Source organism: Haematobia irritans, chromosome 1 (assembly GCF_050003625.1).
Source record: "Haematobia irritans isolate KBUSLIRL chromosome 1, ASM5000362v1, whole genome shotgun sequence".
NCBI lineage: Eukaryota > Metazoa > Arthropoda > Insecta > Diptera > Muscidae > Haematobia > Haematobia irritans.
The window spans coordinates 41,501,603-41,519,055 of record NC_134397.1 but is presented as its reverse complement, the minus strand read 5'-3'; the positions used below and the strand labels follow the sequence as shown (position 1 = coordinate 41,519,055).

General features: G+C 30.1%; 2 protein-coding genes across 2 annotated transcripts; one reads left to right on the top strand and one right to left on the bottom strand.

The window, feature by feature from the left end:
* Positions 1–6,356: 6,356 nt before the first annotated feature.
* LOC142238364 (uncharacterized) lies at positions 6,357–12,717 on the top strand. Its single transcript, XM_075309983.1, has 3 exons — positions 6,357–6,603; positions 11,002–11,030; positions 11,096–12,717. Exons 1-3 carry the CDS (start codon positions 6,570–6,572, stop codon positions 12,287–12,289), a joined length of 1,257 nt encoding a protein of 418 aa, XP_075166098.1. The 5' UTR covers positions 6,357–6,569; the 3' UTR covers positions 12,290–12,717.
* An 805-nt stretch (positions 12,718–13,522) lies between these two features.
* On the bottom strand, positions 13,523–17,006 carry Noc3 (Nucleolar complex protein 3). Its single transcript, XM_075290007.1, has 4 exons — positions 16,875–17,006; positions 15,183–16,813; positions 13,866–14,489; positions 13,523–13,774 (listed from the first exon to the last, which is right to left on the bottom strand). Exons 1-4 carry the CDS (start codon positions 16,881–16,883, stop codon positions 13,543–13,545), a joined length of 2,496 nt encoding a protein of 831 aa, XP_075146122.1. The 5' UTR covers positions 16,884–17,006; the 3' UTR covers positions 13,523–13,542.
* Positions 17,007–17,453: the final 447 nt, after the last annotated feature.

Sequence of the window (17,453 nt, the reverse complement as noted above, 5' to 3'; positions counted from 1 at the left end):
AAATACGATGGAAATTTCCTTAAAAAATTTCTTAACTGGTAGTTAAAAATTCGTTTGTCATGCTATAAAACTACTTGTGAAATGTAAAGTATTTTCTAAATAATAAGTGCAATTTACCATAAGATTTTTTTGTATGAGAAAATATTTTTTTACGAAAAATGAACTTGAAAGTGGATAGCAATTTCTTACTGACAATTCCTATAGTTAATAATTGTTGGTAAAAAATTTCCCAATGAAATATTTTTAGTTCACATGTAATTAAATTTATAGACATTTTCGTCAAAAATGGGTAGATATCATTTCATGAAGTTTTTGCTAATTTTAAGTTAAACGTTTCATCGTTCTTATACTGATATGCATTTAAGAGTATTGTTTTTAGAGTAAATTCTAGACAGATGCGATGAACTAATGCATAGTACAGAGATCTTTCTCGTCAAAGTGGAATATGTTTAATGTAAAGATGATGTTACTTGAAAATTTTTTGAGAGTGAGAGCATGCAATGCAATAATGAGAAATGGTAGCGAATGATGGGGATGTTGTGTATATCTGAGCGTGGGGTAGTTTTTGTTCTTTTAGTGGTTTGTGTGTGTGTTTATTGTTCGCGAATAGTTTATTTGTCTGGATGAGGTGTTGTTTTCAATGAAGGCACATGTGTTTTTGTTGTTGTAGGAATGTTTTGGTTTTGCTTGGTTTTGTTTGGCATGCTTCAGTTGTATAGTTGGCGTTGGCGTGGGCTGTTGCATCTTTTTAGCAAGTATGTAATAAGGGAATATAAAGGTATGGAATATTTTGGTTTTTTAGACATATATATTGGTGTTTATTTATTAAAACTTTGATATGAAAGTTATTAAATTAGCGATGAGATGTACGATGGCGAAGTGATGATCGGTAGCTTAGAAAAAAGTTATTAAGAATGTTCAATATTTAGGAAAAAATTCTGAAATGGAAAGTATATTGAAATTGTTTTATCTAATTTAATTTTTATAATTCAATGTAAAAAATAAATATTCAATTTCAGAGTAACTCCAGATGAATTTGGAAAATTGTTTGTTACACCTCAACGTATAGTTTAATGATAAATAGGTAAGAGTTCTTTTTCAATGTGGTTTTCTTTTAAAAATTAAAATTCTTTATGTATATTATTATTTGCTAATTATTATTATTATTTTCTTTTAACAAGTTTCGGGCAAATTTTTATATTTCCCCTCGGTGTATAATTTAATAGAGAAGTGGTAAGTTTTCTTTTAAAAATTCTTCTCACTAGAATATTTACGTTTTAATGACATTTTTATTGTCAAAAATTATAGGTTTTCAATACCTTATTTTAGTATTACTTTCATCAAATATTTTTGGAAAATTTTTGGTACACCTCAGCATATAGTTTAATCATAAATTGGTAAGTATTCTTTTTAAAATGTGGTTTTCTTTTAAAAAGGATATTTTTTATATCATTATTTGCTAATTATTATTATTTTATTTTATTTTTTTGAAACTAGCTTAATGTTTTTCTTTGTTGTAAAAAAAAATATTTAATTTCAGAGGAACTCCAAGATGGATTCGGGCATATTTTTATATTCCTCCTCAGCGTATAATTTAATAGAGAAATGGTAAGTATTCTTTTAAAATTTGGCTTTCTTTTCACTAGAATATTTACATTTTTATGACCTTTTTATTATCAAAATTACATGTTTTTAATACCTTATTTTAGTATTACATTAATCAAATATTTTTGGAAATCAATATAATATTTTTATTGTAAAAAACAAATATTTAATTTCAGAATAACAATTTGGAAACATTTTTATGAATTGGTAAGCTTTCTTTAACATTCTTTTAAACAGAATATTTAGTTTTTTTATGCATATTATTTCTTTAATTAGATTTTTTGGAAACCAATTTAATGTTTTCTATTTAATGTAAAAAATAAATATTTAATTTCAGAGTATCCCCAAATGAATTTCAATAACTTTTTAACCTCAGCGTTCAATTTAATAGAGAATTGGTAAGTTTTATATTAAAACTTTGCCTTCTTTTGACAAGAATATTTATTGTATTATGTCCTTCACAGTTTTATGAGTTAATATATTACTCAATTCATTATTTCTCTAATTGTTTCAGGTACAAACTTTATGAGGTACGTTTATCTAAGAAAAGTCGAATTCCTTACACCATTTAATAAAATGCCCCCAAATATGGTAAGTTACAAGCTAATTTAAAGAGATTAAAAATTATATTTTATTACATGTTAATTTTTAACAATTTTCATTATTCCTTCCATTTTTTTCAGCAAGATATGTGAATCTACTAACGATGAATAAAAAACTAAGGAAAAGTCAAAATGTCCAAATAGCGAGTTAAAATAAACTACTTTCTTGTTACACGTGGTCATAATTTTTATTCACAAAAACATTGTATTAAGAACTTTCATCATAAGTTTTTATAATAAAGTACTTTTGCTTAAAGAAAGTTGAATTTTAATGTATGAAAATTTTCATAATAGTAAAACGGTTTGTTGTTCCTTTAATTATTTAATTTCTCTGTACTGTGGAATGATTGATTTAAAAATAGTTTAGCCGTCGACATTTTAAAGAGACTGTTAACCACTTTTTATTATCGGGTTTCCCAAAAAATAAGCAGGTAAACCAAAATAATACTGACTTTTTAACTTGGTAGGGGTATATAAATCTTATGGTGTTGTAAAAATGAACTAAAATACAATGTTATAGATTAACTAAAATTTAAGAGAATTATAAACTAGACAAGTTGAAAAAAATCTTAAGGGCTAAATCATGGTCAATATTACTACAGTTTAGTTCATTTTGCAATAGAAAAGGGTTCACTGTTTTTTCAGTGTATGTTGATTTAGTGTACTTGGACATAAAGGTTGACGATGTATTAACGATGATTACCACACCCACTTCCAAAACAATATGGAATAAATTCCAAATAATCCAAGGCAATTACTCAAAGGCATTCAATAAATTCATCATCAATTAAAAATTTCAATTGTCAGCGTGTTCATGTAAATTGAGAATCAATACCTCAATATGAAGAAAACATCCATAAAACTAACGACCTAAAGATTACAAAATCATACGTCATTACAATTAACCGAATCGAGCTAAACCAATTGTTTGGGACGAACCAACACCAATAATCCCAACTACTAAACAATGGCATCCATGCACATCTGGTATTCGGCTTTGCGACGCCATTGTAAATTGAAATGTTTCGTTTCAATCAAATATAGCAAATAAACAAATATTTTTATATTCTACCAAAGAACTTATCAAAATGGGTTAACAAGCTCTGCTTGGGCAGAAACAGTAACCTTCATGAACCATGGTTAGTGTTTGAAGGTTGTTCCCAATATAGCAAAAGACATATTGAAATACGCAAACCTCAAGAGACACATACTATACAACTCAAAGCGAAGGATATCATCTAGCCTTAGTTGCTTTGTTTGAATTGTCCAGCATACATTTTAGTGTCACAACAATACGACCCCGATCCTAAGAATAGAACTGGATCCAAATTACTTAACTCTTAGGAACATGTGTATGGCATCCCCTTCTTATTCTTCTCTACTTCGCCATTCATTATCAAATATTGTTCCACTAAACATCAAACAGTTGGAAATTGAATATAAATACAATGGATAATCCCTGGTAATAAATCTTCCAACTTGTGCATAATCAGAATTCTATTGGGATATAGTAGCCGTGTGCGAATTGCCATCGAGTGTTATGTGTCAGTATTGCCACCACCAACACCCACCACTACAAACACCTTGGCACAAGCCATATTCGAACATAGCTTAACATATGGATACTAGTTCAGCTTCGTAAAGTACTTTATAGCAAGCATATATTTTTTAGATATTTAACAATATTGAATATTCATTCTTATTTTATTTCTTAAAAATGTTGTCAACATTTTATTTCTATAGAAAATTTTGTCAATATTTTATTTCTATAGAAAATTTTGTTAAAATTTTATTTCTATAGAAAATTCTTCAAAATTTTATTTCCATAAAAAATTTTGTTAAAACTTTATTTCTGTAGAAAATTTTGTCAAAATTTTATTTCCATAGACAATTTTTTTTTCAAAATTGTATTTCTATAGAAATTTTTTTTCAAAATTTTATTTCTATAGAAAATTGTTTCAAAATTTTATTTCTATAGAAAATTTTGACAAAATTTTATTTCTATAGAAAATTTTGACAAATTTTTATTTCTGTAGAAAATTTTGACAAAATTTTATTTCTATAGAAAATTTTAACAAAATTTCATTTCTATAGAAAATTTTGTAAAAATGTTATTTCTACAGAATATTTGGCCAAAATTTTATTTCTTAGAAAAATTTGTCAAACATTCTATTTCTATAGAAAATTTTGTTAAAATTTGATTTCTATAGAAAATTTGTTAAAATTTTATTTCCATAGAAAATTTTGTTAAAATTTTATTTCCATAGAAAATTTTGACAAAATTTGATTTCTATAGAAAATTTTATCAAAATTTTAATTCAATAGAAAATTTTGTCAAAATTTTATTTCAATCGAAAATTTTGACAAATTTGTATTTCCTTAGAAAATTTTGTCAAAATTTTATTTCTATAGTAAACTTTGTCAAAATTTTATTCCTGTGGAAAATTTTGTCAAATTTTTATTTCTATGGGAAATTTTGTCAAAATTTTACTTCTATAGAAAATTTTGTCAAATTTGTATTTCTATAGAAAATTTTGTCAAAATTGTATTTCTATAGAAAATGTTGTCAAACTTTTATTTCTATAGAAAATTTTGTCAAACTTTTATTTCTACAGAAAGTATTGGCAAAATTTTTATTTCTATAGAAAATATTTTAAAAATTCTATTTCTATAGAAAAGTTTGCCAAGTTTTATTTCTATAGAAAATTGTGACAAAAATTTATTTCTATAGAATTTTTTTTCAAAATTTTACTAGCATAGAAAATTTTCTCAAAAATTTTATTTCTGTAGAAAATTTTCTCAAAATTTTATTTCTATACAAAATTTTCTCAAAATTTTATTTCTATAGAAAATTCTGTCAAAATTTTATTTCCATAGAAAATTTTGTTAAGATTTTATTTCCATAGAAAATTTTGACAAAATTTTGTCTAAATTTCTATAGAAATTTTTGTCACAATTTAGTTTCTAAAGAAAATTTTCTCTATATGTTACTTCCATAGAAATTTTTTTCAAAATTTTATTTTTATACCAATTTTTCTGAAAATTTGAATTGTATAGAAAATGTTGTCAAAATGTTATTTCATTTTGTAAGAATTTCTATTTCTATATGAAATATATATACAACATATATCAATATGGAATTAATTAAGTGTGTATGCACTTGAGATATTCAAAGACGTTATTCACTAAATATTTCTATCAAATTGACCTTTTCGATTCCTCAAAATTTTATTTACATTTCAATGTTGTCAAAATTTTATTTCTATGGAAAATGTTGTCAAAATTGTATTTCTTTGGAAAATGTTGTCAAAATTTTATTTCTATAGAAAATTTTGTCAAAATTTTATTTCTATAGAAAATTTTGTCAATATTTTATTTCTATTGAAATTTTGTCAAAATTTTATTTCTATAGAAAATTTTTTTCTATATAAAAATTTTGTCAAAATTTTATTTCTATAGAAAATGTTGTCAACATTTTATTTCTATAGAAAATGTTGTCAATATTTTATTTCTATGGAAAATTTTGTCAAAAATATATTTCTGTAGAAAATTTTGCCAAAATGTTATTTCTATAGAAAATTTTGTTTAAATGTTATTTCTATAGAAAATTTTGTCAAAATTTTATTTCTATAGAAAATGTTGTCAAGATTTTATTTCTATAGAAAATTTTGTCCAAATTGTTTTTCTATATACAATACAATATGGAATTAAGTGTGTATGTACTTGAGATATTCGAAGGCGTCATTCACTAAACATTTTAATTTCAAAATTGGTCTTTTCGATTCCTAAAGTGCCCAATAACATTTACTTTGGTAGGGTACCAAAGAGTGATAAACAATCACATATCGTAAATTTCAACAAGATGCTCTAAAGGGAGACATTACCAACCACAACAGCTCAAAAAAAATCAATAGAATAGCACAAACATTCTTAACTCAAACACGGAGAATCCAAATGGGCGAAGGCGAGTATGAAGCGTTGACAGCTTGTTATGATTTTCCAAACACCAACATCAACAATGCCATCATGGAGCAAATTGAGCGCGAGATGAAGAAGCTTTTTAACATGGAGGTAAATTCAAATGCACCCAGGTATAAAATGTTAGAACTTTGAAGTAAGAACTTGCAGTCTTCTCTGGTTGATGGCTGGGAGTAGAAATACGTTACGATTTGAAATTTAAAATTTTGTATACTTACAACAAATAGAGAATAAACACAGAAAGGAAAAATTATAGAAACGTGAAACTATAATTAAAAGAAAAGTGAAACTTTATTTAAAAAATAAGAATAAAAACGATTTGAAAATATTGCAAAAAAAATATATAAACTAAAGGCAATCTTTATACTCTACAAACAAAATTAAATGGATTTCAAAATTCTCATTTTCATTTTAAAAGGTGAGTAGAAATTTTTTATATTTTTTTTTTTGAAAATTTCCAACAAAAACCTTAACTCATTTCAAGGCTTAAGTTTGGCTGCTAACTTCTAAACAGCCATTAAGCCAAAGTGATGTATGTTTGTGGTCATCTACATATGTAGGTGGCTACTACTCATCATATTACGCTTGACCACCATTGAGAGCAGTAGAAGTTTATGCAGCCTATTACAATATTTAGTTTTCTTTAGTGGGCCTCTTTGCCTCCTAATGGTGAATTGTTTGAATTTCGATCTTTTTTTCTATTTCTTCAGTGGAGCAGAGTTAACTGTTTCTGTTGCCTTTTTTGAGTTTTTTATTCTTTTTGGTTTGCTCTACGCTCACCACGCTTTGTGGACGATTAGAAGAAGTTACATTGTAAAGAACTAAAGACGATGATAAATAAAATTGAAAAAGTTCATTTGTGTTTGCAAAGAGATTTTTATCAATGACCGGAGACATGTGTACTTGGCCTTAAAAAAATATATGTGTGGCCACAGTGGAAGTATTGGGGAGTGGAAAATTTTCAATGAAAAAATTTTACTGAGTTTAAAAGCAAAAAATATTATTTATTGAATCAATTTTCTATGGAAATAAAATTTGGACAAAATTTTCTATAGAAATAAAATTTTGATAAAATTTTCTATAACATGGAAATAAAATTTGACAAAATTTTCTATAATTATAAAGTTTTGACAAAATTTTCTTTTGAAATAAAATTTTGACAAAATTTTCTTTTGAAATAAAATTTTGACAAAATTTTCTATAGAAATAAAATATTGACAAAATTTTCTGTATATTCAATATCTTTAAACCTTTTAATTTTCGTGTTGGTCCAATTCGTCAAAGTCCAGTAAATTCTTCCTTTTTAAAGAAGTATTAACTTTCACTTGTTGATGCAAGCCAAATCATTAGAGCAATAAAAATTCGACACATTTACAATTCAAGGGATATTTATACAGCCAAAAATTAGGAGAGATCATAATTACAATATTATAGCAAATACTGAAATAAACTTCTAAAATAAAATAATAAAACATTACTTTCGAAGAGATAAACATCTTTTTTCATATTAACCACAAAAATGTGATGTTTATTCAGATTCGATTTCATGTAGGAATTATTAATATAAAGCGCCTTTAAAATAAATTATTTAATAAATACATCTCCTATTTTCTTTGTAGTCAAGATACAAAAAATCCATAAATTTAAAGACGATTTCATTGATTTTGGAGAATTTTTCAGAATTATTAAAACTAAGTTGACCTTAGTTCATTAAAGTTTTTTTAATGAAAGATACCCAGTTTTAAGTCAAATCACTTAATTATAAGGACAAAACGATTTCATTGAAAAGTTTATCGATTTTTGGACGAGGAAACAAACTTTATATCAGAAAAGTGCGTCTTCTATACTAATCACTTTTCTATATAAATAAAATTTTGACAAAATTGTCTATAGAAATAAAATTTTGACAAAAAATTTCTATAGAAATACAATTTTGACAAAATTTTTAGTAAGAATAAAATTTTGACGAAATTTTTAATAGAAATAAAATTTTGACAAAAATGTTCTAAAGAAATAAAATTTTGACAAAATTTTTTTTTAGAAATAAAATTTTGACAAAATTTTTAATAGACATAAAATTTAAAAAAAAAAATTCTGCGGAAAAGAACTTTTTCCATAGAAACAAAATTTTAGCAAATGTCTTCTTTTGAAATAAAATTCTGACAGAATTTTCTTGTGAAATAAATATTTAAAATAACATTTTGACAAAATTTTCTATGGAAATAAAATTTTGAGAAAATTTTCTATAGAAATAAAATTTTGACAAAATTTTTTATAAAAAAAATTTGACAAAATTTTCTATGGAAATAAAATTAGAGAAAATTTTCTATAGAAATAAAATTTTGAGAAAAATGTCTATAGAAATAAAATTTTTCTAAAGAAACAAAATTTTGACAAAATTTTCTATACAAATAAAATTTTGACAAAATTTTCTTAGAATTAAAATGTTGATAAAATGTTCTATAGATATGAAATTTTGAGAACATTTTCTAAAGAAAGTCAATGTTTGTCCTTGATATCCGATGTACCAATGGAACCATGTGTCGTCAACTATAAAAAAAAATGGCTCAGAAATTTCCTTGGATTGTTCTTAAACTATTCCATATGGCCTAAGAGGTCCGAAAGAAAGAATATGATCACCCCAAACATGTTTCATGACCATAAGGTTACATATTTGTCGCAACCATATAACATGTTTGACGTATCCATATTATTTTCTGGACATAGCTCACCAGAACACAAAATACGACCATGTTGAATTGGCATATTTCTTAAATCGGAGACACACGTCATCCGCACACAGTATCTGTTTAAGTCGCCCTCTGAATTTCAAGAAGACTTGTTAAAATTGTGGCTCCTAGGCGATCAAAAATAAAATTTGGACCATCGATTTGAGGTCGTAGAGAACATGACAATGGTAAGAATAGTTTTGGCCTTTGAAAACAATTTCTAAAAATTTTCTATAGAAATAAAATTTTGAGAAAATTTTCCATAGAAATAAAATTTGAAGAAAATTGTATATAGAAATAAAATTTTGACAAAATTTTCTATGGAAATAACATTTCGAGAAAATTTTCTATAGAAATAAAATTTTGAGAAAATTGTCTAAGAAATAAAATTTTTCTAAAATTTTGACAAAAATTTTCTATAGAAATAAAATTTTGTCAAAAATTTTTGTAGAAATAAAATTTTGACAAAATTATTAATAGAAATAAAATGTAAAAAAAAAAATCTGCAGAAAAGAACTTTTTCCATAGAAACAAAATTTTAGCAAATGTCTTCTTTTGAAATAAAATTCTGACAGAATTTTCTTGTGAAATAAATATTTAAAATAACATTTTGACAAAATTTTCTATAGAAATAAAATTTTGACACAATGTTCTATAGAAATAAAATTTTGACAAAATTTTCTATAGAAATATATTTTTGACAAAATTTTCTATTAAAATAAAATTTTGACAAAATTTTCTATACACTCATAGAAAAAAGTCTGCTAAAAACAGCAGTCGATGTCTGCTGTTATATTTTTGTACTTCAGGGCCAAGTGAACAACAATTTATAAAATTTTTAGGTTATAAATTTTTCCCCAAAGCATATTTAAGAACCAAAAGTAGTTTTTGGTATATTTTTGCACTGTAATATACCTACAAGCTCCTAAATACGATCAGCAAACATTTTGTTTGCTGTTATGCCTCAATTCGATAAATATTCAGATTTTTGGTCAAATACTATAGATATTCATAAAATATTGTTTTAATTATGTTAGGATAGCTCCTAAGTTGACATTTTTATTTGTTTTAGCCAAAATAAAACATGTTTTAGTATAATCGAGCTTCAAAAATAGCAGGAAATGTTTGCTATTTCAGCAAACAGTGACTGCTGTCCCTTTTTCAGCAGACTTTCTGCTTTTTTAGCAGACTTTTCTGCTGTCCCTACTAACAAATTTCTTTGTGTGTAGAAATAAAATTTTTATAAAATGTTCTATAGATATAAAATTTTGAAAAAATTTTCTAAAGAAAGTCAATGTTTGTCCTTGATATCCGATGTACCAATGGAACCATCAAGGAATGACTCAGAAATTTCCTTGGATTGCTCTTAAACTATTCCATATGGCCTATAAGGTCCGAAAGAAAGAATATGATCACCCCAAACATGTTTCATGACCATAATGATACATATTTGTCGCAACCATATAACGTTATGCTCTTGAAACACGTACATATACAATCAGCGGTCTGCAAATACGAGATCGTGGATTTCTGTCACTTCATCGTGGTACCCTTTTTTGGCTATAGCTCACCAGAACACAAAATACGACCATTTTGAATTGGCATATTTCTAAAATCAGAGAACACATGTCATCCACACACAGTATCTGTTTAAGTCGACCTCTGAATTTCAAGAAAACTTGATAAAATTGTGGCTCCTATAGGCTCAAAATTTAAAATTTGGACCATCGATTTGAGGTCATAGAGAACATGACAATGGCAAGAATAGTTTTGGCCTTTGAAAACAATCTCTAATTGCCTTCACATATAGAGCGATATAGTGTTGGGGCGATGTCACGTTAACATAAATATAGAAATAGACTTCGAATCTAGACTGGAATCGATTATTTAAGCAAATAGACTGGAATCGATTATTCAAGCAAATCCTAAGAATATCTTTTGGTTGATAGCGTAGTTGATATTAATGCCTAAGTAGGTATAAAGTTTAATACTTCCTCAATTTCCTTCTCTATTCTCAACAGCCTATGTTAAGTAAAGTCATTATCAATTGAAAAGAATTTAACACACTTTCTTATTTCTCCTTCCAGGCCTTCTGTTCTTAAGTCCTTTATGTTGGGTAAGTTTCCAGGCATATCGAGCTTACGTAATGAGTAATAATGTATGCCTTCTATCTCTTCTCAGGCTCAAAGTGGCTATCAATATGGACGTAATGATCTAACTGGCGGCGTTCCAGCTACAGTAGCATCCCCACTAAGACCATTGACTGCAGGATTTCCTGCAGGTTCCACAGGTGCAGGCGCCTTTCCTACAGCTCCTACTGCTTTTGGTCCTGGAACAACAATTCCCACTGGTCCCTTTGGAGGTTTTGGAACAACGGGACAAAACCAGAGAGGTATTAGCGGTCTAACGCCAACGGGATCCACTGCTTTTGGGGCTGCGGCTACAAATATACCAAAACGTCCGAATATTGCCCAAAGACCCACAGGAAGCGGAACATCAGGAGCCGGAGGTATATATGGACAAACCCAATTTGGAAATACGGGAACAGGTAGAGGTGGTAGTGGCACCGGAGCAAGTGGTCTAGATGCTGATTATTCAGATGGTGATTATTCAGCCATACCAGGAGTTCCTGGTGTTGATTATCCAGTTTATAGTCAAGTGCCACAAACAAATTTTGATTGTGCTCAACAACCTTTACCCGGTTATTACTCTGACATAGAAGCCCAATGTCAGGTCTTTCATATTTGTGCCCTGAATCGTACCTATTCTTTTCTATGTCCGAATGGTACAATTTTCAGCCAAGAAGTATTGGTATGTGTTTGGTGGAATCAATATGATTGTGCCTCGGCTCCCAGCCTATATGCCAATAATGCATTCATATATGACTATGGCAATGAAAGAATACCCACCAATGCGGGTTATCAACAATCAGCCAACCAACCCCAAATCGGTAGAGGACAATCGGGCATATTAGCAGCGAACGCTGGAAGATCAAGTACTTCAAGTTCCAGTAACATTTTCAATCCACAACGCCTACAACCAACGGTGACTGGTGGGGGTGGTGTCTCTGTACAACCATCGGCCATAGCTGCTGTGCAGCCAACCACAGGATTTACTGGTGGAGCAGGTGGATCAAGTCGTTTCAATCCCGCTACAGCAAATAACGCCGGAGGTCAAACATTTCCAGCCACACCAACACCCTTTGGTGCAGTTCTACGATCACAAGGAGGAGTTGTCGCAAATTCCGCCACCACCACTGCAGGCGGAGGTACCTTCAATGCCAATGTTGGAGAAACAGCATTTGGAAATGCTGCAATTGCTAATCCAACAACTAAAAATCGAGAATATTTGCCACCTCCCACCCGCCGACAATAGAAAGTAAGAATCAAATGAAAATTAGATCTAAAAAATGTAGGTGTACCATAATGATCCCTCCCAAATTGGATAGATAACGACCCTAGGCTTTTGTACCCGGTTTGTATGTTCCTCTTAACCTGTGAATCATAACGTATACTATCCGCAGTGATAGTGTCAAGCTTCGGTGAACTTTTTCTAGATTAGTGAAATATTTTTTTTTTTTTTTGTTTTACATTAAATTTTGTAATTAGTTAGTTATAATTGTGACCATTCAGCATCATTCCAAAATTCCTTACCCTTAGGCATGCCTTTCACTTAGTATATCCCCATTACGTATGTATATCATGCTACCCATCCATTTATGTTTATATGTACCATATGAGCCTTATGTAATTTTTATAGCAAATAAAGTATGATAAACCACATATTTTTGGAAAGCAAAAAAATATTGTTTTCTTCTTGGGTCTGCAGTAGCTGGAATCGTGTTAATGTGTAATCATGGCTTGATCGACTGCTGGTCACATTAAATATATGCCTGCCTATTTCAGAGCAGTTTACTTCCCACCTGTCCATCGTCAAATTGGGCTGCCCAATACACCGTATTCTTCCGATTCGTCCCTGCGTTTCTTTTTGTTTCCAAACTTAAAAAAGAAGTTGCTGACCGATTAACTGGATCCATTGGACCAATCCCAGCACAGGATTCACCACCGTGGTGCAATGGTTAGCATGCCCGAATGCATACACAACGTCGTGGTTTCGATTCCTGCTTCGACCGAACACCAAAAAGTTTTTCAGCGGTGGATTATCCCACCTCAGTAATGCTGGTGACATTTCTGAGTGTTTGAAAGCTTCTCTAAGTGGCTTCACTGCAATGTGGAACGCTGTTCCGACTCTGCTATAAAAAGGAGGTCCCTTATCATTGAGCTTAACATAGAATCGGGCAGCTCTCAATGATAAGAGAGAAGTTCACCACTGTGGTATCACAATGGACTGAATAGTCTGAAATCTCGGGTTGCCACTATACCTAACCTAACCTGGATCGAACCATGAGACATTTAACTCACAGGCTGGTCTTTTGAGATTCATCGCACTAACTCTGTTGATACCAAATCTGGAAACTGAACCTCTGTAATCAAGGTAATCGATCAGCCAAAAAGCAACGCTGGTTTCAAATAACATATACATTAAGGACACCACTGATTGATGTAAATTCCTAAATCATATTCGCCTGAACAGCCAATAAGTCATCTATTCTATTTTCAACATATTTTTTATTTACAATTAAGTTCTTTATAAAAATCAAACTTCTGTATCCTATTATCCTTTTGGTGTGCTTGCATTAGATTACTCTTAAGCATTCCCTTATAGAAAGGTTTAAAGTCGTCGCTAAGATAATGATGGGGACCTTTCTTAAACTTGGGTTCAGTTTGCCGAGGCACCGGAATGGTAGGATTAAAAGCCATTTGGGTACTATCATATTGTTCAAATAACTCAAAGGCCGACCTATACAAAACAAAGAAAAAGAGCAGAGAAAAACAGAGAAACATATACACAGTTAATTCAAGTACAATGGATATGATGAAGAAAAACTTACAATTTTCCTATTTCCGATGGCAATGAACCCTCTCCTGAGGCTGGTACACCATTAGCTATGTGTGTAGCCATTTTACGTACTATCGGATGATAGTGTCTCGATAACATAGACAATTCATACAAAGCCGTACATGAAGCATTACAATACTCAGGATCCTCTAGTTCAGGATCATATTTACCGGAACCAATGCTATCGTCTGTATCCAATAGAATATCCAACACCGATGTCAATTGAAATGTTGTCTTAATCGTACCCAATGTGGCCAAGGTACCATGATGTAAAAGATTTAAACTAACCGTCAGTAGACGTTTTATAAAAGCCATCAAACGATGTTGACTCATGTTACGTCTTCTTTTGACCAAAACTTCATCTAACGTTTGTAGAATTATAAGAAAATCTTCATGATTTTTACCAGCATGTACAGCCAACATATTCCTATAGAAATGTTGATAGAAACGTATGGGATCAATGTTTAACACTTCACCTTGTCCCGAAAGTATAATGAATATAGTTTTAATGCAATGCAATTGCTCGCGATAACCTAAGTCCTCTTGGGTTTCCAAAATGCTATTCAGCACTTCAATTAAATCGGAAAAGAAATCCAAGTTAATGACATGGGCAAATCTGAAAATGAAATGGAAGAGAAATATAGTGTGGGTTTGTAAGTGACTGTTATTAGAATCTAGAGAATTTTGAGATTCGATTAGTGGTTTCAACTAATAATCTTTTCATGATCTCACAATCGCTAGTCAACATTTCACGATTTCCTTAAAAATGTTTTATATTATTTGTATAAAATCTTTAAAATCTATTATTTAGTCATCATTTAAAATCATAGAGATTTTCAAAATTCGAAAAGGTAGGATATTCGATTTTTTTTTGATATTTTTAATATTTTTCCGTAAAATTAAATAACTTAAATTGTCGACTTGTTTAACACTTTAAAAAATTTATCATGTTCAAAAAATCTGTTAAAAAAGAAAATTTTGTTTTTCAACATCTAAAACAGATGATGACTCTTCTAATTTTAAGTATTTTGAAAAACTTCTTTTGAAATTTTTTGGAATGTTAGTTTTCTAAATTTTTAATAATATCCACTTCTCCAATTGCATTTTGTACAATTTAAAAACAATCTGTACCAAAATCTTAAAAAATGTTTGAAAACTTAAATTTCTTCGATTATTTGGTAGATTTTAAATACCACGAGAACCGAATTTTGATCTATTTCGAAAACCATGAACCATGACTGTTGTCAAAAAACAAAACATTTTTCATTATCTTTTGGCAAAACAAAATTGATTAAAATAAAAATCTTACTCGGCTAATCCCTCTAGAATCGCACTTAGAACTCTGGAGGTGGGATCATTCTTCAACACCCGAAAATAGATGGTAAATAGCATTTTTACAATTTCCGTAAGTTTTGAAAGTTTTGTCTGTTTATTCTCCTCCGCCCGAGTCTCATCCAGCTCTTTATTCAATTCAGCTAACTTCTTACGCCTCTTACGTTCTTTTTTCGATAAATTCAATAACCTCTGACGATGAGCTTCCAATTTTTTTTGCTTCAGCTCATTTTCTTTTTCGGCATCTAGATTTACATTCTTAATTTTCAATGACTTTAGGCAGGTGATACATTCAAGATGCACCACATTATTTTTACTCTTAATCAAGTGATTGATACGCCGTACAATGAACAAAGTCATTTCCAATTTTTTATCATGGCCAAATACATAACGGAAACATTTGTCGACAGCTTCACGCATGCGTGGGAAGTTGCTATTTAACATATACACCAACAATTGGGCTATATTTTTGACATAATTGAAATAGGGATGCGACATTAGCAGATCGCACATACTCTGCACTGCTACTTCGGCCATTTTTACGGATTGTGGTGTTATGCGTCCATGACCTTTGCGATTGACGGCGGCTGTAAGCTTTTCTAGCTTTTGCAAAAACTTTTTGAAATGCTGCAGCAAAGCATTTTCAAACGTTACACGTTCCAATGTAGCTTTTCGAACCGTTTGCATTTTTGTATCGATTTGTCCCACTCTGTATTCGGGTAGAATGTCCTTAAAGATTTCCGTCAGGGAAACAATCGCTACTTTTCTAACTGTCAAAATATTCGGCGCTCCGGTCTTATCGGTTTCGTCCATCAATTCAAACAATGCATGAAAATTGCGCATTTTGTCTTCGGGTTTCTCTAAAATGCCCGAACAAATAATGCCTATACGATATTTTTGTCTTTCAATCTCCTGCTGACGGGCAATTAATAGATCAGTTGTGGATACCATTTTCTTTGCCACTGCAGATTTTATTGCACTCGCATCCTCATCATTTACCACATCATCATCACTATCTTCAAACTCTTCTTCAGCCGATTCCCCACCGGCTTCTTCTCCTTCTTCACCATCTTCCTCTTTATGAACTTTTGTAATCTTGGGTTTAGGTTTATAATCCACCTGTGTGGTACGGGTAATAATTTCACCATCTCTACTTTTGAAAGGTAACAAATCCACTGTTATTTTCTTGGTTGAATCTTCCAAAGCTGTATCCTCGGCAAATTTCTTTTCTAAACCCATAGCATGTCTTAAATCCTCATCATCGCCTTCTTCAGCTGCTGCATATTTACGCTTGCGATGTTTGCCTCTTTTCATTTCTAAATATTCCAAATCTTCTCCATCCAACATATCGGCCACATTATCCAATAGTTCATCGTCATCGACATCGTCACCTGGTTCTGTCATGGGCATTCCCATGGATTCGCGCTTATTCTGTTTCTTGCGTTGGAAAACATCATCTTTCTTTCGAGCCTTTTGTATAAAGATATTTTGGCCTTTTTCCTTGGCCGCCTTCTGTTGTGCTAACTTTTGTTGCTGTTGTTTTGTAAGGGGAGTCCTTTTCTGTTTCAAATGTGCTGCACGTTTCACAGATGAAATCTTGACCTTTTTCTAAAAACGAAAAACACAAAAGAGTATTTAAACACATTCCCCCAAAAGCCGAAATACTTACAGTTCCCATTTTATTTGCTATCAAATTCAGTTATCTCCAAATTTCATTAAAATTTGACTATTCCTACAAAAAATTCTTGAAACCTGTGGGAAACGAAAACAAATGAATGACGTTTCTCTAGCACATGTCCGACAAAAAGGTCGACCTAAACTAAGAGCGTTCCATCTGTTTTCATTATAAATTTTACACCGAGCGTAAATAATAAGAAAAGTAAAAATCTCATGTACGCCGATAAAACAGTTTAAACTTGACAACACATGTTTCACTTACGTTTTTATGAGGAGATAATGCATATTAGCGATAACTCCCTTGTTGAAATTATTGTTAAGAAGCATCCATTTTTTTTTGTTGAATATAAACGAAATTTTAGGTCGGATCCAAATTTTCGGTCAAGATCATAACTGTTGAAAGCATTCTAATTTGTATATGCCAAAATCTGCAAAAAAACACAGGGAACATTTGGAATAGTTTTGTCATTTATTTATTATAAACGAAATTTGGCGATACTACTATTTTGTAAAGATCGGTATACACCTCCAGCGTTATTTCCGCCAATCATAAAAATACATCGATATGTTA